Here is a 22,111-nt window from a genome sequence, read left to right on the forward strand (position 1 = left end):
GGAGAAACTTTTTGAGTTTACTTAAATTCTTAATTTTTTTAAATATATAATTTTATTAAATATTTTTCTAAAAAAAAAATTCATTGTTTGTAAAATTTATATATAATACCCTCTAATTTAATTTTAGATATATAATAAAAATATAATTCAATAAATAAATAAACGTATAAAATATCAAACTTAGATTACAAACTTTATATTAAGAAAAAATTTCTTAAGCTCAACATAATTAGGAAAAAAGGAAAAATCTTTCAAGTCATGCATATAAAGATTTCAGTTTCCAGCTATACGGTAATCAAATATCATCATTAACAAATCAACAACAATCTATATGCTGACGTGGCGGTGAACTAACATAGTATTAACTGGACTAGAGTATTATATATATATATATATATATATATATATATATATATCTATAAATATCACAACTTTTTTTATTTATAAAAGAAAAAAGAAAAAAAAAAAAAAGAAAAAGGAAAAAGAAAAGCTTACCTAAAAGACAGAACAAAACAGCTTCTGCTTCAGAGTACCTAATCTTTGCTCTTCTTCTTCAATGTCATCTCTCTAGAAAGAAAATTATATATATAAAAAAAAAAATCACAATGTCTTGGCTGTTCAAGTCATTCCAATCCAGCGATCCAGATTCATCATCATCATCATCATCTCCAAAAGACGACATATCAGTAATCAGCGACTCAATCAGCCGGCAATTACGGGGCGTAGCGAATTTCCTGGCACCGCCTCCATCACCGCCGTCTCCGTCTGAAAATAAATCAGAACCGTTGGATTCTCAGTCGCAGGCTCTTCAAGGGATCCGAAATGATCTAGCGGAGATAGGAGGGAGCTTGAAAAGTGGCCTCTCTTTACTTTCTACTAATAAGGCGGTTACTGAGATCTCTAAATTTACCTCTAGTTTATTGCAATTTCAAAGTAATAGTAATTATCGAGATAACGATGATGATTATGAGGATGACGACGATGACGTGGCAGGAATTACAAATGAGGTTATTGATTTTGTTAAAGAAATTTCTAGCAGACCTGAATGTTGGACTGATTTTCCATTATCACTACACTACGGTAAAATTTTATTATTTTAGTAACAATAATAATTATGTTCTTTTTTCCCTTAATGTTAGTCACTTAATTTATTTGTTGTTGGATACTAATTTGAAGTTATTGAAAATAATCATCCATTAAGATTCTCTGGTTAAAGAGAAAAAGGAATCGAAGTAACCTAGAAGTTGAACTAGAGCAGAAAGTAATGTTCCCAAGTTTTAAGGCCTTATTTTGGAATAAATTATGTGCAAAATTTATTTTTTTTCTCTTTTTAAGTTGAAGGAATTCGGTTGTAACAAACTATGAGGTTTCCAAACATGAGAGAGTTGATAAAGTAGATTAGAATTAAATTCTTGCAATTTTTAGAATTTAGAAAGAGTGTAACAGAGGATTTAGATAGTTGTTTAGGAGGTTTGTTATCATTAGCAGTGTGCCAGATATGATATCCGCCTTGTGCTGCTTTTGGCTGAGATATTAATGGGTGAAGATGCATTAGAAGTAATGCTCATGTCTGTATCGGTTTTCTCTTTAATAGGTTTGGTTAACAATCACAGGAATAGCCTAGCTATAAACTAGTGAAGCTTGGCAAGTTCAGTTACTAAATGTTAACGGCAGTGGTTAAGTGTGTTGAATTTTAATTCATCATTTCATGGAGCTCTCTTGTGCATTTCTTTTGTGTTCTGGATGGAGTTTTTAATCAAATTGATATTGCCTATGTTGTTTGTTCAGCTCTTTGGCCACTTTATCATACATGTTTTAAGGCATGATATTTGAACATGGAGGTGACATTATCACTTCAAATCATTTAGAAAACCTTTGAACATTTTGGTAGATATTTGAGTTTGACCTGCTCAGCATTTTTTACTTGCGCTGAATTCCAAACGACATTTATATGAATGAGAATGTAGTTCAGTCCCATTTTACCATAGTAAATAATCTTCAGGGCATTCCTTTCTGTTTTTATCCTCAAAATGAATGGAGATGCATGGAATGGAATTGAAGAATATGTATGGGAAGAAAAAGCATTTTTCCTTGCTCAAGGATATTATGCTTTAGCTTTTGTTGCATTTTGGTTCTATTAGTCCATATACTTTGGTACTGTCTACAATGGAGTTAATAGGTTCTATCTTGCACATAATTCATGTATCAGTTCTTTTACTGCTCTCACATAGGAGAGATCCTGCTCTAGAACTTCTTTTGTATTGGGTTGGCAGCCCCTAGGAGCCCTTACGCTTAGTCCTTTTTTTATCATAAAAATAAGTGATACATTTTCTATTGATGCTCATTTAGCAATAGAAAAACCAAAGGACTACACAACTCTGAATCTTGGTCTGCTGTATTTTGCAGATTTTAAAATGTCTGATGCTCAGAGGGAACATGCTTCAATTGTTGAACATTTTGTTCCCAGTTTGAAAGCTCTTAGAGCTAACCTACATGGTCACATGGGGGATGAACAGTTCTGGTTGATTTATTTTATATTGTTGCTTCCAAGATTGAATGAACATGACATTGAGATTCTATCAACTCCCCAGGCAAGATCTCTTTCTCTATACTCTACTTTATTCTCATTGTTTTTATTTTTCAAGCATCTATATGTTTTTCTCATTCCCCTGCATTGTTTTGCATGTATAGTAGGGCCTACAAACTTCTGTTGGTCATGTCCTCAAGTACATGAATCTGATCAAAGTGCTGCCCTTTTTTGTTTTTGTTTGTCCTTTCCTTTGAGAGATAGAACAACTATTAATGAAGCTTCTCTAGCCATTCATATGAATGAAACCACAATGGATAGTTCTCATAGTTATTTTTGTGCGCTGAACTGACATGTCTTTTTACTTTCTTATTGAGCTTACCATATATGTTTTTTCTATTGGCGTAAGTACGTACTATATCAGTTTATCACATGGAGACTATAGCTGCAACTAAGTGCAACTCATATAGAGTTCAAATGGTTTCTGATTCTTATGCGTTTGTGTATGTTATCATATTTTTTGGTTCTGAGCTATTACTTCACAAATTTTTCAGGACTCAATTAATGATTAAATGTTCAATTAGGATATATGTTCAACCAGGTATCTGCTTCAAGTGTCATATGGCTGTAGTTCCATAAATTGGATAATTTTCTCCCTTCCGTGCCTTGATTATTCATTTTCTGTTGCTACATTTCCGAACATAATTGGAGCTTCCTAGCAACTTTTTCACATAGAGGGGCTTATTCTAATCCTAACATTGGCATCAGAACTGAAGATTTGATCATTGGGTTGGGGGGGAGGGGAAATAAACGGAAAAAGCAAAGAAGATGGGAGGCTTAGGTGGGAGAATCATGAGCGCAGATGTAATTCTTACTTGGTCAACTGGCCATCAAAGCAGTTAGTAGACCTTAACTCTGGGGAAAGTGAGAACCAAAATGGTTTCCAAGTTTGAATATTGGAAATTTACTTTTTGTTGAGGGTTTTGTTTTGGCATTATAAGCTTGAAGTTGCACCTTCTCTATTTCTTTTCTTGATGGAACAGGTTATTATTTGCTTTATGTTGCCTATCCTCTGAAACTTTTACAGGATAATGTACTACTAAGGTCTTAGGTTCTGATTTCCATGCTAATGTTTTGTTTCAAGAATTTAGCTACTATAATTTGCCAGTCATGCTTAACTGGTGTGTGATATTGGATTTTAGGCATTCTGTTCGAGTTCATTTGATTATTTATCATCTAACATGAGATTCAGGTCAGGTTGGCTTGGTTATGTAAGAAATATATGATATGTTACAACATCCTTCTTATAATAATAATACTTTTTATCTTTTTAATTTGCCTGTTGGTTCACATGCAGATAGTTGAAACAAGAAATATACTTCTGCAGAAGCTGCAAAACAAGAAAAATCTGAAGGTGGAGAACTCTGATCCTGCCAGTCTTCATATATCTCAAGATAGCAGCAAAATAACTGAGAGATCAGAGGACAATATCCCATCTCAGGGTAAAGAGGTCACTGAGATTGCAAATGCAACTGGAAGGTTAGAGATTGATGATGAAGAGAGTGCTGATCAGTGGTTGAAAGAGACAGAGATCAATACAGACACCACCCTGGATGGACAGAAAAAACTCGAACATGAAGAGGATGTGTCATTTAGTGACCTGGAGGATGATGACAACGATCTTGCAAGTAGACTATCAGGTTCTAAGAAAGCACAAGAAATTACTAGGGTTCCTTCACCCAGTGGATCTAGTGATTGGGTCCAGCTGAACGAGAGTTCTGAGACTCAGGCTGGTCTGCAAAAGGCAAGGCAGTCTATTTCTCGCGAGAAAGATTCAGATGGTGAGTCCAATGATTGGCTTAAAGTTGATGACTTTGACTAGAAAATCCAGTGTTTGTCAATAACCGATTTATTGTAAAGTTTCTTTTTTCCTTTTTAACGTTTGGTCTCTGTACTTGAGAAATTCAACCTGTTAAGTATGCTTAAACTAATAATTTAAGTGTCTGTAAAGCCATTCAGTCTTTTACAAAAATGTCTCTTGTCCTGATGGATTATATATTCTGGGTATTTTGTATATATCCTTTTGAGTAAAAGGAATTCTAGAATTGTTTACAGTTGTTCTGAAATATATTTAGATTCAGTTGGTTTCATATATTCGAGGATAGCATTTTTCAAGAGAATCTTATATTTTTATCACGTCTAAAATTATTTTCGAGGAAAATATTTTTTCAAGAAAATAAAATATTTTTTTAAATGAAAAGGTTGTAGAGTTTACTAAAAAATCTTATATTTTAATCCTATTTAAATAAAAAAATCACAATGAATTAACAAAATTATTATTTTTTAATTATCATCCAATATTCGGACTGCAAGGTGTCTCAAGAGTCGAGATATTTGCACTAAAATCTGCGTGGGGAACCGTATGCTTTCGCAGGCTTAAAAAAGTCTATAAAGAAAACTAAGAAAAAAAGAAATTTGCTCAGAAGAAAATATATTTTAGAAGCTAGTAGTTAAGACCTTTTAATAAAAGGGTTTGCTCTTAACAAAGCTCCACCGTAATTCCATCATGGCTTGGAGAATCATATTTCAATATGGCTGCCACAAACATTTCTTTAGAAGAATTGCTGACCCAATCATTATAGAAAGATTGTCTGGGTCTGTGTCAGTGATATTATATTGCTTGGCTTGGAGAAATTTCCAGAAAAGACAAGAGGAGACAGTTTTAAGTATTCATTCATTTAAATGCTTACTTCTCTTCTAATGCAATATGATTCTTTTCTTCTTGTATTTTTGGTGCAAACAGAAAAAGTTATGAAATTCCATAATCACCATTAGTGGTGCCTAAGCTAAGTACATGAACATGGGACATGGAAGGAAGACAGAAACTGTACAACTTGGGGTTTCACATGTAGGCATTTATTATATGGTTTGAATAAGGAGAAAACACAGGTCAGCAGAAAGCAAAATAAGTCCAGTCATTTCGAGACGGCTGGCGGAGAATGTGGCTTGCTACGTATGTTCTGAAGAACACTTTTGAGATAGGGTTGCCCCTAGGAGTACTTTGATCGATGCTGATGCTGATGCTAATGAAGGCTACGGATATCTCTTAGCCCATCTTCATGGATGCGCCAAACCATCTCCAATTCCCTCATTGACAGATTCTCCAAGCCCACACTATACAGAGGAGCATGCTGTGACATCTGCTCTTTAAGTGCATTGTCAAGAGAGCTGATATGTTGCTGCAGAAGTAGATGATGAGCATTTAGGTCCAATCACATTAATTTCTAGAAAGCAGTTGAAACCCACAAGCCAAACATCAAAATTTACGAGTATGTGCAAGCAATAGAAAGAGTAAGACAGGAAGGGAAGAAAAGAAGAAGACGATGAAATGACAACACTTGCTCAGTGTTCTGTACCATTAGCTACTTCACGTCTGCAGTAATTTTAATGAGTTTCAGCACAATGTGCTCGCAAAATGGCAGATCACGAGACCATATTTTAAGGATTCAGGAGAAACAACTTAAACAAAACCATGAACACGAGAGTTTCCAGATAGAGACAATGTCCTGACAAGAGCAAGAACTAAGGTAAAAACTCCTTCAAGACAAAGGACTCTTCCTTTTTCTCTTTTTCTGAAACTTGATGTTGATAAGACGATGGTTCTAAACTAACACTAAATCTTTGTGCATATTTTTCCAAGATTATGGCAACTGAATGATCTTCAATAAATCCATGCGCTATACCTCTCTCAAAAACTTGGGAAGCTTCACCAGCAAGGGAAGGAATAGCTAACACATTGATCAAGAGAAAGATGTCAGAAAAATGATGATTTGCATCCTTAAGTGGTCCATCTACCAAACAGTTCGTTGCAGTTCCTTTTTCTTGATCTGGAAAGAGTTCGCTTGAGTTAGTTAAGCAGTTACCATCAAGTGCAAGGACAGAACCAATTTCTCTCAACATTGATTCCGCAATCTCACGCCTACTGTTCACAGTTTTGCTTAGAAGATCAAACACATAAGATGAGACCTCAGCTCCTAAACTTTCTAACCTTGCATGAACAGCTCTGACCTACAGGGGCAAAGAAAATATAGCAAATCAAAAGAAAGAAATGTAGCTTACAAGATAAATTCAATTCCATCATATTGGCCTTTTGCTGAATGCTTACTGCTTGAGGAATATATTGGCAGTGGGATGCAGCTTCAAACAAGAAGTCAATAATAGCTCCCAGCACTTCGCCATTTGATTTCCTCAGAAGTTGATAAGCTCGACATATTGTCTGTTTCCACCCTTCGTTGTCCAGGTTCAACCGACTAATAGTAGCAAGAATCTGGAGTACAAAATAATTTACTTCAAAAATTTGGAAAAGAAAGAAAAGAAAAGAAATAGATTAAAGGGCAGAGAGAAATTTATGAACAGCACATTTTTCCGCATACAAAATTTTCTCTCGGCTATTATAGTTCCACAAGTAAATAATCACATTACTGCATGACTTTCCACATATATTTATGCCCATGCTTTTGTAAACCCTTCACTAAAATCACAAATCATTTTGTAACGTTTGAAGGTGGTGATAGTCTCACAGTTGGTTGCAGTGCAGGTCCTGAATCTAGCTGAGTGAGATGATCTAAAAGGGCAAAAGCAACAAGAGGATGCTCTGAATTATTTGTTGATGTATTTGAGTCTGATATTGGAAACAAATGTATTTTGTAACTATGAGCTGTCTATGGTTGGCTTAATTAATAAGTCTCCTCTTAAACGTATTTTTATTTAATGTGGTACATGAAAAGCCACTTATTTTAATGCAAGTAAAAGAAAAAAGGTCTTCTCTTTTATTTTCTCTTTTCTTATTCTCTTCTCTCATAACTCCAAAAATATTTTTAAACACCAACAGTGGTATCAGAGCATCTTCTTGAGGGCTGTGAGGTTCTACTTGCTGTTTGTGAGTGATTAAATACCGGGTGAGAATGAAACACCGTGAGATTGAGAGCTTGAGAGTTTTTTTTTGAGTGGTTTTAATGGCTTCTTCTAATGCTCTTTCAACTTCTGTTTCTATTTTCACATGAACTCATTATCATGTTTGGGCAGTTAATATGAAAGTTTATTTGAGATCTCTTGGCTTGTGGAAGGTTGTAGAAACTGATGAAGATCCACCAGCACTGAGACAAAATTCCACCGTTGCTCAGCTTAAAGCTTATGATGAAGATATCTTAAAAAAGGATAAAGCTTTGTCGTGTATTCACTCTGGGTTAGTTGATAACATCTTCACCAGCATTATAGATCTTGAAACACCAAAGGCTGTTTGAGATAAACTCAAGGAAACTTATGAGGGAGGTGACAGAGTCAAGAAAGCAAAGCTTTTAACTCCGAAAAGGGAGTTCATGATGTTGCAAATGAAGGATGATGAGCAGATTAAAAATTATTCAACCAGGCTTATGGATATTGTAAATCAAATCAGACTTTATGATGAAAAGCTATCTGATGAAAAGATGGTTGAAAAAGTCATGATCAGTGTTCCTCAAAGATTTGAAGCCAAAATTTCAGCTATTGAAGAATATTATGACATGACGAGTCTAACTATTGCTGATCTTGTTAGCAAGTTAGAAGCGCAAGAACAGAGGGTGTCTATGCGAGCTCATGAAGCAAGTGAAGGTGCTTTTCTTGCTGCTCACAAAGGAGTTAAGTTCAACAGCTCCGGGAAGAAATTTGAGAGCTCAAACAAAGGCAAAACTATTGATTCTTCCACCAGTGGTTATAATGGAAGGTTTCCACTATGTCCTATTTGTACGAGGACAAATCATGCTGAAAAAGATTGTCGTTTAAAGGACAAAGACAAGTCCAAATTTCAATGTACTTTTTGCAAGAAGGCTGGCCACACTAAAAAAATTTTGTTGGACTAAGAAGAAGCAAGCTCAACAGCAAGTAGATGCAACTAAAGAGAACCAAGAGCAGGGTGAGCATTTGTTTATGTTTTCTCATGTTGCTGAATCATTTCATAACTCTATTTGGCTTGTGGATAGTGGGTGTAACAGTCATATGGCACCTGTGGCTGCATATTTTAATTCACTTGATAAGTCTTTTAAGACAAATGTGAAGTTGGAAAATGGTGCTACGGTTCACGTTCAAGGCAAAGGTTCAATTTCAGTGAATACTTTACAAGGTAAAAGAACAATCCATAATGTTCTTTTTATTCCTGATTTAGATCAAAGTCTTTTGAGTATTCCTCAAATGATTAAAAATGGTTTTAATATTTAGTTTAAGAGTGATTTCTGCAACATATTTGATGTTTATGGTTCTAAGTTTGCTGCTCTAAAAATGAAAAACAATAGCTTTTATTTAAAGCTTGATGTTGATTGTGAACATGTGTCTGTTGCTAAGGCTGATGTCACTCCTCTTTGGCATAAAAGGATGGGGCATTTTAATCTTAGAACCTTAAAGTACATGCAGTCAAATGGTTTTGTGACAGATTTGCCTGAACTGAATATGTATGATGATAAATGTGATAGTTGTCAACTTGGAAAGTAACATAGGTTGTCATTTTCTCATGATGGTGTGAAGAGAGCAAATATGAAGTTATAGTTAATTCACTCTGATTTGTATGTCCAATGCAAACTTCTTCTATGAATGGTAGCAAATATTTTGTATTATTTATAGATGACTTAACAAGAATGTGTTGGGTGTATTTCTTGAAATCTAAGTTGAATGTATTGTCAACATTCAAAGAATTCAAGAAATTTATTGAAAATCAATGCGATTATAAGTTGAAGGTTATAAGAACAGATAATAGCGGAGAGTACGTGTTCAAGGAATTCAATGATTTTTGTAAAGACTCTGAAATTCATCATCAACTCACTGTTCCTTACACTCCTCAACAGAATGAAGTGTGTGAAAGGAGAAATAGAACTGTTTTGGAGATGTCAAGATGTATGTTATTTGAAAAACATCTTCCAAATACATTCTGGGCAGAAGCTGTAGCTACATCTGTGTATCTGTTGAACAGGTTAGCAACAAAGACTGTGGATGGAAAAACTCCTCTTAAAGCATGGTCTGGGGTTAAGCCTTCTGTAAAAAACCTTAGAGTGTTTGGTTCAATTTGTTTCAGTCATATACCTGCCAATATGAGAACCAAGTTAGATGAAAGGGCTTGGAAAGGAATCTTTGTTGGTTATTCTTCTCAATCCAAGGGGTACAGAGTCTTTAATTTGAACAGTAAGAGAATTGTTTTAAGTAGAAATGTCATTTTTTATAAAGATTCTTATTGGAGTTGGAAGAAGAATGATGTCCAGAAGCATGGTAGTGGACTAATGCTTGAAGAGGCTGTTATAACTGATGATTCTAAGATTGAAGTGACTAGTGATGAATTTGGTGTAGGTGATACAACTGATGCTGAGGTTATGAAAACTAAATCCTTAGCAAGTGTGTATGAGAGGTGCAATTTTGTCTTTGCTGAACCAACAAGTTTTGATGAAGCCGTAAAGGTACCTGAATGGATTGATGCAATGAAGGCAGAAATTTCTGCAATTGAAAAAAATGATACTTGGTTCCTGACTGATCTACCTGATGACAAGCATGATATAGGTATGAAATGGGTGTTTAGGACCAAGTTTAATTCTGATGGCACTGTGTTCAAGCATAAGGCTAGGTTGGTTGTGAAAGGGTATGCACAGATAGGTGGAGTTGACTATGGTGACACATTTGCACCTGTTGCTAGACACGATACCATCAGATTGCTCATTGCTATTGCATGTCAATTGGCCTGGGATGTGTTTCACTTGAATGTGAAATCAGCTTTCTTAAATGGAGAGCTTGAAGAAGATATCTATGTTTGTCAACCTGAAAGTTTTGTGGTTGGGAACATCAAGTGTACAAGCTTAAGAAGACTCTTTATAGCCTAAAACAGGTACCAAGGGCTTGGTATTGCAGAATTGATTCTTATTTGCAGAAGTTGGGTTTTCAGAGGAGCATTAATGAAGCTACTTTGTATCTTAAGAAAGATAAGAGTGTTGATTTTCTTGTTGTTTCTCTTAATGTTGATGATTTGTTGGTGATGAGGAGCAATGAAAAAGCTCTCTCAGAATTCAAATTAAATATGCAAAAAGAATTTGAAATGTCTAATTTTGGCTTGATGAGCTACTTTCTTGGGTTGAAGATTAATCAAAGCAACGCTGGTATCTTCATTTCACAATATAAGTATGCTTTAGATGTTCTAAGGAAATTTAAGTTGGAATCTTGCAAGGGAATTGATTCACCATTGCCTTTAAACTTGAAGTTGTCGAAGAATGATGGTGAGAAACTCTGATCCTTCTATATTCAGAAGCATGGTTGAAAGCTTACTTTACTTGACTGCAACACTACCTGATTTAATGTTCCCTGCAACATTGTTATCAAGGTTTATGAGTTCACCTATAGATGTTCATTTGGGAGTTGCTAAGAGAGTTCTCAGGTATGTAAAGGGCACAAGAAGTGAAGGGCTGAAATATTTCAAAATAGGAAGTGTGAAGTTAATTGGGTATTCTGATAGTGATTGGGCAGGGAGTTTGGATGACATGAAAAGTACATCTGGGTATGTTTTTAACCTTGGCTCAGGTGCAATCTGTTGGAGTTTAAAGAAGCAACAAGTTGTGGCCCAGTCAACTGCAGAAACATAATATATTGTTGTTGCTGCTGCTGTAAACCAGGCAATTTGGTTGAGAAATTTGCTTTCTGATCTTGGTTTTTAGCAAGAAAATGCTACTGTTTTTTTGTGTGACAATAAGTCAGCTATTGCCATTGCTGAAAATCCAGTTCAGCATGGAAGAACAAAGTATATCAATATGAGGTTTCATGCTATTCGTGAGGCTGAGAAAAATTTACAGATCAAGATGGAATTCTATTCTTCAGAGATGCAGGTTGCTGATTTGATGACAAAGTCTCTTTCAAGGAATAGAATTTCTTTTCTCAAGCATGAGCTTGGTATGTCCAATATCAACCTCAAGATGGAGTATTGATGTATTTGAGTCTGATATTGGAAATAGATGTATTTTGTAACTACGAGTTGTCTATGATTGGCTTAATCAGTAAGTCTACTCTTAAACGTATCTTCATTTAATGTGGTACATGAAAAGCCACTTATTTTAATGTAAGTAAAAAGTAAAAATAAAAATAAAAAGTTTTCTGTTCATCTTCTCTTTTCTTCTTCTCTTCTCTCGCAACTCCAAAAATATTTTTAAACACCACATTGAGTAACTTAGGCAGCAAAATAACTAGATCTGGGTGCAGATGTTTAGGGGCTTTTCCAATAAGAAAAAGACTTTTGCTGCAGATTGAGACCTTTGACTTGGCTTTGGATGAATTTGGGGAACAGGGCCATCAGGAGTCTTCAATGACTTGATAATCAACTGTAAGAGCTCCTTAGAAGGCTCTGGCAATTTAGCGTATAAATAAATGGTCAAGAACTCAATAACTCAATCTTAGCCCATACAACTGCTTATTAGGGTAGCATAGCTCTACCTTGAAAGCATGAAAATATTTGTAGCCATGGGATCTTTGATAGATGTTTCTAGACCGTTTATAGCCGAACATTCTGCAAGACAAGAACTGGAAGTAATAGTAACCCCATTACTGGATCCTTCATGTAAGGAGGATTGAATTGAAACCATGGGTCTAATATCACAGTGAGATTCCAGTTGACAGACAGTTGAATTGTCTTTCGAATTTGCAGCAACAATGTCGTCAATAGAGTTATTTAATGGTTCGCAACACTCCATCATAATATCCAGAAGTGCATCATTGATAGTCTGTTGTAAAATCTTAACAGTTACCGTGGTACTAGTTAACATAGCTGAATATTCATCTGCTCCACCATATTTCTCCCTACCATTACTACCAGCGCACTTGTCTTGAGGAAAAAAACTATTAAATTCGACCATATTGTCTTTTGAATTTGCAGCAATAATGTCATCAATAGAGTTATTTAATGGTTTGCAACACTTAATCATAATATGCCGAAGTGCATCATTGATAGCCTGTTGTAAAACCTTAACAGTTGCCACAGTACTAGTTAACATAGCTGAAGATTCATCTGCCCCACCATATTTCTCCCTAGCATTACTACCAGCGAACTTGTCTTGAAGAAAAAAAACTATTACAATGGGTTGGATCATCAAGGTAACAGCGTGTTGTAGCTAGAAGCACAGCTATTGTACCAGTACCCCTTAGTAGCTCTTTCAATTTAACTAGGAGCTGTCTAGGAGAATCTTCATCTACAAGGTAGCAGCTTGCGCTTACAAGAAGCTCACCGAAGAAATTTTCCATCTTTCCAATCATCATCTTAATATCTTCACGGTCGTAAAGTTCGCTAATGCCATGGGACGAATCATCATGGTCATTGGCCATGGTGAAAAGCTGACAACAGAAAAAAGTTGATATAGAAATATACAAAAACATGTAATACTGATAATACGAAACAGGGACACTTCTTGTCACATTTTGTTAAACACAAACAGCACATAATGGATAATGCTAGAACCACGGGCAAATGCTTCTTTAAATTGCTGAAAATAACTAGAATGACAACCCAGATAGTCAAATGCAAAATCACAACCTTATGACATAAATCTCAAAGTCAAAAAGGAAAGAGAGTAAAAAGAAATCAGTAAAGCTCATCAGCTAATCAATAACAGTGTTGTCATGTGCAGCAGTACAGCACAAGTACTCAGAAAGACATCATAGATGATGGCAAGGTAAGCACTCGGTAGTCATTGAATCACCTTTTCTTCAAGCAGCAGTTTTTCAATGAAAGCAAGACTACGTCCATTTTAAAAGCAACCAAAAAAGGACTTCAGGAAAATAAGTGCACAAACTGCAAACAACTAATAACATGCTTACTAACCTCTGCTTCTGAGAAATCAAACCATGGGCAGCAATCGAGGATTTCACAAGTAAAAGTAGCCGTCTCATGAACAGCAAATCCAGCACCTGGTTCCAGCATATCTGATACTTTCATAAATTGAAGAGGTTTACTGGTACAGCTCTTTGTGCATAAAGAAGATTCCTTCCACAAACTTTTAGCAGGGTCCTTTTGATTCACCAAAGCAATCCTGTAACTGACCCAAAAATTCTCATCAGGATCGCTAGCAACTGATGAATCACTCTCCAAGTATGCGCATATGCTTTCAGATGACTCATAAAACCCTATGATACAATATGACCAGAGTGATTAAGTTAGAGAAACCATTGCCTACATCTCATCCTTAAGAAAATCATACAACTTGACCTACAGTTACTCACCGATTCGAAGTTTACATCCACCAACCTGAAAAAATTTGCAAAAAACGTTGTCTTGCCATTATATCCTTTAAAGATGAGAAGTTTTCCACCTTCCATAAAACAGACCATCTTTTACCTTCCCTGTTAATACAGGACTTTTCGTTGTTTGACTCATTAAGGCTCTTCAGTATGAATGTCTCCTTTAATATTCGAACCTCACCAGAGCAGACAGCAGTATCCTGATTAAGATACCCCAAACCCTGATCAAAGAAGCTGGATAGAGTCATAAATCCAGTCCAGCCCCAATCTTCTGTCGCCTTGGAGCAACGGTCCTGAGATTCTCTGATGATAGAGTAATCAATCATCTTCTGATTCATGACTGCCAACCGGTACATAACAAAATAACTCCAATCACTAGAAGTGTCTAACGGGTCCAAGACTTCAAGAAACAGTGAAAGGTGGAATGGCTTCTGAGATTTCCCTGGTGCCATCAATCATTAGGAGATAGTCACATCAGTTTTTTTCTTCACAAACTCATCAATCTATTAGCATGAAAGTTAAATGAGCAACTCTATCTGCATTATTTTGTTGCTAATAACTGAAAATTAATACTTTTGAGTAAATAACTTACCACTTTGTATAATATTATCATACCAGAAATGCTAACTAAAAAATCCAAGCACTCATTTAGAATGTGTAGTTGCATATGAATCATATTCACTTACCTGCATGTTACACACAAATAACATGTTCTAAACTGTCACCAATTTATACAGAGTGATTCTTGCAATCTTTCATATAAAATTGATCACGCAATATTTTCTATTTCTACCACCATGATCACATGGGATTTGCTCTTTCTACAATAAATTGGTGTTAGATGCCACTCAATCTCTTTCCGTTTAATAGAAAATGCTTGGACAATTAACAGCCAACTAATAGAGCAAGACTCACAGAAAAATGCCAATGAATGGACATACTTCCCCTTAGGATAAACTAGTAGGCGAAAATCCATATTCCCAACCCGAAATGTCCTGCTCTTAATACATAGACCTGTAAGTTTCTTCTTCTTCGTAATACCCTTGAACCCCACAAAGTTCACAATCTTCCAGACGAACTTTCTTGAACAACCTTCGCCTTTTTTTGTCAGACTAACAGTACTTTTTCCCTCAAACAAGTTGTCCACAGTGCTAAATTCCCTAATAGCATGAAATGATACACCAATAACAACAGTATCATCCACCAAAAATCCTCCACTAGTAAAATCAGACATTTTCAAATACTGAGTCCAACCAAGAGTAGTATCATCTCTAAGACCATGTACGGAAAACCTCCCATAACTATTTCTATGCACATGATTAAGCCCTGGCTTTTGATTGAACACACATATTCTAAATAAACACCATAAACTCCTACCAATAACAGTACGTTTCTCAGTATCCTTAATGTCCAAAACCAATGACAAATACTCAATACCGTCAACCATAGTTCTGCACAAATGAATCCTAAGATTCCCCTCTCCAACTTGAAAAGACGAACTAATCATCTTCTGTGTCTTAATAATATCCTTAAACAAACTATAGTTCCTTATCGTCCAAGTAACCCTCCCATCCGACACAAAAGATTTGGTCTCATCATTATCACCTGAGAATGATCTCGTCTCATTTAAAATACGTATATCAAGACTAACAAGCAAAGATCCACTAAACAAAAACCCAGATGCAGGGTCTAAAATAGTTTTGGGAGCAGTAAATACAGGCCAACCAATTGATTTTCTAATCTTGGAAAACCTATAACAACTCTCCCTATAAAAAGACTTTTGATCATTTACCACATTAACAATGGTTATCTTGTAACTGGCACAACAATCAAGACTGCCACGAGGATCATTAATCTGAAGAAAAAGAGAAATGTATCCAGGTAAAGATAAAGTGACTCCTTTTGGGTACAATATAAGCCTAAATTCAAACCTACCCACTACAGAATACGGACTATGTAAAGATTTAGGCTTGAGATTTTGGAAGTTAGGAACAACCCATTTGAACAACGAAGAATACTCTGAACGGCGATCCACTCATTTTCTTATAAAATAGAAAAAACATACAACTAAATTAATGCCTAAATAACAAATTTTCTTCCACAAATGTAGACTATATAGTTTGGAATCCAAATAAAGGCCAAACTATTGCCATTTCAATATGTAGGAAATTATGAGTTACGAAACCTTATTATAATACGTGACAAATTAAGAGGAAGATTCATCTGCAATGCTGGTTTAACCCAACTCATTAGTGATGAGATAATAGTTTATTTCTTCTTATCGAGTGTCATGAAACTGTTAGGCCGGAATTTCATATTAGGAATACGGTATTTAAGTTCTTAAAATATTTTTTTTAATTTCTTAATTTTTGATTTGCTATTATTCTTTTATGATAGTATCATGTATTTTTAGTTTAAATTACTTAGAAAAAGGACTTACTTTTTAAAATTATAAAGATTCTGGATAAAATACCTTATATAATTTTTTATTTAATTTACTAAAAAAGGAATACCTCTACATTGTCTTTTATTTAATTTAATAAAAAGAAGAATTTAACTATCTATTTCATAAAAAATGTTAAGTTTAGATAAAATAGCAAATACATTTACATTCATAAACTCAATAAATTGTAAATATACTAAGTATTTTACTCAAATATTTTTCTTAATAATTTTGAGTATTTAATAAATTAAGTAGAAAAATACAAGGTAACTTTTCAAGATCTTTTTCTAATAACTAAAATAATCATTTATTTTTTACTAATTGAAAATTTATTAGAAAAATGATATATTAAAAATTAAATATGCCAACATAATATATTAAAAGCTTCGGTGCTAAACTAGTAATGTAAATTACTCGCCTTAATCATATACCTCTTTTGATCTTCATATTCATTTAATAATTACAAGAGAAATTCATTTGACAGTTGACCACCTATGATCAATTATCATAATGTTGTAAGAATTCCAATATTTAGAATATAAGGGATCCTTTTTTATCAGCCCAATGAAAGATAGATGATTGAAAAACTCCAAAAAAAAAAAAAAATCCATGGAATTTGAAATCCCATTTCCATGATCCAATCCAGGAACTACTGCTATTCATTAATGGCAATTCTAATACTTCTTTCAACAATAATAGGAAAAAATGGATAAATAAATAAATAATATTTTCTAAGGACCAACAAAGCGAGAAAAGCTAACACCACAGCTATCTTGGAAAGGGATATCCTTAATATCCTCCGGAGGCTTGTCAAACACATGCAAGCCCAAACGAAGAGCAGCAGCCTTCTTAGCCAAAAAGTCCGCAGAAAAATTTGCCTCCCTGTACATATGAGTGATACGAACTTGCCAGTCTTTCCATAAAAAGTTCTTGATCCCCACAGCAAGGGAGGAATGCACACTAGGCAACACGGCCTCATCCTCTATCATCCGACAAACACATTGACTATAGATTTCAACTAAAACCATACGGACCCCTCGGCTCCAAGCCAGAGATAAGCCTTGATAGACCCCTCAAAGTTCTGCATCAATAATGGAACACATACCAATATTCATCGCAAATCCCCACTGCCAATTCCCACAGCTGTCCCTCAAAAGCCCACCAGCAGTTGCCAACCCCGTTCTAGCCATAAAGCTTCCATCAGTGATTAACTTGTACCACGGCCATGCTGGGGGACTCCGTCCAACAAGGAATTCAGACTTAGTGATACAAGCTAAATTATCAGTGAATTTCGTATGCAACCTCACGAGTTCATGGGCTCTAATTCTGATATCCTCAGCTGTCCTCTGAGACTGGCAAATGAAATTACCGAAGACAGCGTGATTTCACCAATACCAGAATCGCCATATAGCAACACCAAACACACAAGCCCAGTCGATGTCATGCTGAAGACTCCCTCTAATTAGCAAATTAGACAAAACCCAATCTTGTAATTCAGAGCTGAAAAAGATCATCCTTTCAGGAACAGGTACAAGAACGCACCAAATGGCTTTTGCGTGAATGCAGTCACGAAGAACATGGAGAACGGACTCCTCTTAGCCACATCTCTCACAGCGCGCATCATTCCTAATGTGCCTTCTCAACAACTCAACTTTAGTCAAGAGCCTACCTTTCAGAACCAACCATAAAAACATTTTATGTATTTTTTTTAGATAAAGACACAGACATGGTCACATATCGTGACAAAAAATGTACATTCGCCGCTAAAAGTTTCAATTGTCAAGAATTTATTTATCTTTATTCCTATCAGCTATTTTTATTATATTGCTCATGTTTAATAATATAATTTTAAAATTTAATAATTTTTAGTCTTATTATTTGATCATTAGCTCATTAATTAAAAAGTTATTGATATAATAAGATTGATGTAACAATTAAATAATAAAATTAAAAATTATTAAGCTTTAAACTCATATTATTAAATATGGGCAAAATAATAATGATGGCTGATTGGTGAAAATGGCTAAGTTCTTGTGAATCATAATTTCTTAACGGTGAAATATAATTTTTTAACATAATTTATAACCGCATATCTCTTTTTATTTTTTTTAAGAAAATCATATACTTAAAATTATAAACCGGTAAAATTACAAGATATTTTTTGTACTTATTCCTAAAAAAAGCCTTATTGTATAACTTTCTTAGAAACTAATATTTCTGCAAGCTGTATATAATAAAAAAGAATGAATGAATTTTGATCTATTATTATTAGGCTTATAAAATAAAAATTCGAAGTCAACTTAGTGATAACCATAGACCCTCAATCAATATTGCAAATTTCTCTAAGCTTTTTTCTTTCTTTCTTTCTTTCTTTGCTTTGTTTTATAATTTGTTTTGATAGCTTTGCATTGAGCTTCAAACACCAGTAACCTTCATCTCGAGTTCAATTAGTTACTGTAGTTCTTTGAGGCCACAGTGTAACGCATGTAAACCAAGCATACTTAACTTGGCAAGTTACATCCAAACCCTTAATTTTCCTTCCCTGCTCTATTTTTCCTTTCCTTGAATTCTTTTCATGAAATTAACTTTGTGGTTAGTATAATGATTACAGTCATGGTGTGGTTAAGGTATGAATATGATTGTTCTTGGTATAATTATATACTTCTATTTATTAGATAAATTTATTAACAAGTTCAGTTTAAGTCTAAATAAATTTAGATAATAATTTTTTTATTATTTTTACTGTTTAAATTATTTAATTACTAAATTTAAATTGATTAAATAATTTCATAATTACTAATATACACATTATTATCCATACTTATATAAAATAATATATATTTTTTAAATATAAATATATATATATAATATAATTTCTAACTCTCCACACAATATAATATTTTTATTTAACAATGTATTGTAATTCCACATATGATCTCATAGTTAGAGCCAGATGATTGTCATCATGAAACAACATCGATCCACATTCCATCCTAATCCATATATTATATATGAGATGGAAACTGATTCTTAATGTAAGCATGAAAACGATTGTCAAATTTGGGGGCATTAAAAATTGTACCCACCTCGGGACAAGTATATATGTGCTGGTATAACGAACACAGTTACAAAGCGATTTAATCCTCTCTCCAGGAAGACAATGTTATGTTGAATATGTGAAAATTACAGCACTGGAATTTACGTTACCATAAGAATTAGAGTGCAACTGTCAGTATTTGATGCCATATCACATTACTCAACAGCAACTTCCTGTGATTACTTGAAGCAGGAAAGAAGCAAGGGACCTTGACAAACAAATGCGAGCACAATGTAAATCAAGACCAGGATCAATACTACTACGGATACAGCCCTGCAAAACAATGAAGGACTTAATTAGGATTAGCCTGTTATTGCTTTCAAAGACCCCATGTGTTACTGATCTCTCGGAGGAGACGATTGAGGCCAGAATAGAAACTTAATTATTTTAGTGTCTTAAAGCATGCTTACGTGAGCTTCACATTTCTACACCACAAAGTATTCCTGAAACGACGGGCCTGCCGCCTAAGGCGAATGGTATTTCCTTGCAGGGTTGAAGTTTTTTCGACGAGTAGTGCTAAGCGATCACCCTTCTCCAGGACCTTTTCAATGTTATCCATCATCACACTCCGCACCTATGTATCATCATCATCAAGAAGACAGAAAGCGAAAGAAAATTATAATATATGGGGACTTTATGCAATATCATGTAACGGGACCAATCTATCAAATCTTACCTGACTCATTTCACCCTTTAAACGGTTTAACCTATCTGCTTCCGGGTCATTTGAGTAATGATGCATTTGTTGGCTTAGAATCCTGGAAAAATCATCATTCATTGCATAGGCAGCAGCTGAATGAATAGCACGTCCATAAGTCTTCACAAATCTTTGGTGAATATCCTCGAGAAATGCAAATGGGATTCTCCCTGCATCAAATTGTCATCGTAGTTGTTAAAACTAAGAAGTGCAAGTGGCTTCAAGGTGCACCACATTCTCGAAGTTGTTCACCATTACTAGGCTACTTTTATTAGGATCTAAGCACATGATGCTAATAATAGTGAACAAATTCTTTGGGCCCTGAACAGAATTAAGATATAGGCACCCGAACAGACGTAGAAGAATTAAAAATTGATGCTCGTAGCATAAAAATGTGCATACACTGATCATCAATGTTCTGTAAAAACAATTGAAAACTTACTTCCAGAGGCATCGTTCGCCATGCAAAGAACGATGAGACCATCAGTTCTTTTGACATGAAAGATGTAACGATCACTAGAATACGAAGCATTGCAATCCTCATTTCCATCAGGAATCTTGGCTAGTATTTCTCTCGCTATCGCATTTGCATTTGTCTGGGTGGAGCTAAATTCTGCCAACACTACTTGTCCCCTTGCCACCATTCCATATAATATCTCCATTTCTGTTGCTTGGCGTGCCAATGGGAAATGGTGGGCGGTGGACACTGTTTGCAACTGAAAATGAATTGAATTGAATTTGATCTCTTTTTCTTTTTGGTTTAGGGTTTTAATTTAGATGGGATAAATTTAGTAAGTTAAAGTCAGGAGGAAGAGACAGAGTGGAGTTAGGAATATGAATCACAAACTGAAATCGTAGCTGGCTAAAAGAGAAAAATTAGAAAAATAAACAACTGCCGTTCAGCGAGTTTGGCGGCTCATTGCTGGCAATGCATTGGCATGAAATAAAAGATTGGGCCTACCATGAGAACAGATAGCCTGCCATTTAATTGGGCTGCTGTAAGTTGTTGCGACAATATATTAAGCCCATTTTGTTCCTAGCTTTGAATTAGAGTGGAATTTATTGTGGAAAACTTCAGAAATGGTTTAACGTATTTTATTTCAGAAATAACTGTCAAATTTTACTACACTGTTAGCAAGTGCTAACGTGGTAGTTGAAAAAAAATAATTATTCTGTGCCACGTTAAAATCTCTTAACGGTATTATACAATTTAGTCATTATTTACTTATGATCATATTCACAAAGTAATCAAATAACAAAAAATAAATCATAAATTTTAAAGTAAAAATATATTAAATTACAAAGTAGTTTAATGAGGTTTTAATGCGAGACTTTCAATATAATCTTTTTATTCTAATTCTTACATTAAATATGAAATAATTTGTTTGCACTATATAGAATACGAAATAATTTATTTGCAATATATTCTTACAATCTATAAATCAGGCCCAAAATAACAAGTTTAGTTTAAATTTTGAGTTCGCCCATAGATATTTATTAATTAATAAATTCAATCATAGTAAATATTTTTAATTTTAGTCATATGTGATTTAGCGGTTAACTAATAGTAATTTTATATCCATTTTCGCAGAGCATCAAACTAATTGAGGCTAAAGACGTTTTAAATATATAACTATTTGAGAAAGAAATAAATAAAATAAAATAAAAACAAATTAATCTACTGCAGATAATATATTATACACAAGTGGAACACCCGGTCACAATTTATAGCCTCCAAATCTTTTGGTAGAGAGTTGATTTCTTCACAATTCTTATACATTTACTCTTATTTCTTCACCTCACTTCAATTTCAGTGAATATTGATCAAGTGGGTTGCTAAGAAGCATAAGACTGAAAGTCTTTACTTTGCTTAGGTCTCTAATGCCCATGAGTTTTGAATTACCTTCATCCATGCATAATCCTAATGACTGTTTATTCAAATAAAATTTATTTCCTGATTTTAAATAAGAAAATGCTAAGAAATATTAGTATTAAGATTAAGTTATTACAATTAATAAATTGGCAAAAGAATAAAATCCATCCCTCTAAACGTGCAATCCATGT

General features: G+C 34.4%; 3 protein-coding genes across 3 annotated transcripts; 1 reads left to right on the forward strand and 2 right to left on the reverse strand.

Annotated features, from left to right (window-relative positions):
* The first annotated feature begins 437 nt into the window (after window positions 1-437).
* On the forward strand, window positions 438-4,639 carry LOC8272211. The gene is made up of 3 exons (XM_002531902.4): window positions 438-1,080; window positions 2,407-2,591; window positions 3,885-4,639. Exons 1-3 carry the CDS (start codon window positions 606-608, stop codon window positions 4,407-4,409), a joined length of 1,185 nt encoding a protein of 394 aa, XP_002531948.2. The 5' UTR covers window positions 438-605; the 3' UTR covers window positions 4,410-4,639.
* Window positions 4,640-5,288: 649 nt separating this feature from the next.
* On the reverse strand, window positions 5,289-17,660 carry LOC8272215. Its single transcript, XM_048372378.1, is given in 14 exon segments — window positions 5,289-6,151; window positions 6,196-6,595; window positions 6,693-6,854; window positions 7,108-7,248; window positions 9,480-9,513; window positions 12,014-12,559; window positions 12,615-12,907; window positions 13,395-13,696; window positions 13,793-13,830; window positions 13,832-14,254; window positions 14,758-15,844; window positions 16,993-17,235; window positions 17,359-17,605; window positions 17,649-17,660. Coding segments are annotated over 14 exon segments (4,032 nt in total). The 3' UTR covers window positions 5,289-6,047.
* A 1,590-nt stretch (window positions 17,661-19,250) lies between these two features.
* LOC8272216 (vesicle-associated membrane protein 711) lies at window positions 19,251-20,892 on the reverse strand. The gene is made up of 4 exons (XM_002531907.3): window positions 20,490-20,892; window positions 20,027-20,217; window positions 19,761-19,924; window positions 19,251-19,623 (listed from the first exon to the last, which is right to left on the reverse strand). Exons 1-4 carry the CDS (start codon window positions 20,707-20,709, stop codon window positions 19,530-19,532), a joined length of 669 nt encoding a protein of 222 aa, XP_002531953.2. The 5' UTR covers window positions 20,710-20,892; the 3' UTR covers window positions 19,251-19,529.
* Window positions 20,893-22,111: the final 1,219 nt, after the last annotated feature.

This window comes from Ricinus communis, chromosome 3 (assembly GCF_019578655.1).
Source record: "Ricinus communis isolate WT05 ecotype wild-type chromosome 3, ASM1957865v1, whole genome shotgun sequence".
NCBI lineage: Eukaryota > Viridiplantae > Streptophyta > Magnoliopsida > Malpighiales > Euphorbiaceae > Ricinus > Ricinus communis.

Excerpts from the sequence above, each read along its gene's own strand:
- LOC8272211 (XM_002531902.4), top strand. The coding sequence starts at position 606 with ATGTCTTGGCTGTTCAAGTCATTCCAATCCAGCGATCCAGATTCATCA. Across the intron at positions 1,081-2,406 it reads TCCATTATCACTACACTACG|ATTTTAAAATGTCTGATGCT; the intron begins GTAAAATTTTAT and ends TGTATTTTGCAG. Across the intron at positions 2,592-3,884 it reads AGATTCTATCAACTCCCCAG|ATAGTTGAAACAAGAAATAT; the intron begins GCAAGATCTCTT and ends GTTCACATGCAG.
- LOC8272216 (XM_002531907.3), bottom strand. The coding sequence starts at position 20,709 with ATGGAGATATTATATGGAATGGTGGCAAGGGGACAAGTAGTGTTGGCA. Across the intron at positions 20,218-20,489 it reads GGCGAACGATGCCTCTGGAA|GGAGAATCCCATTTGCATTT; the intron begins GTAAGTTTTCAA and ends AATTTGATGCAG. Across the intron at positions 19,624-19,760 it reads TGTAGAAATGTGAAGCTCAC|GGCTGTATCCGTAGTAGTAT; the intron begins GTAAGCATGCTT and ends ATTGTTTTGCAG.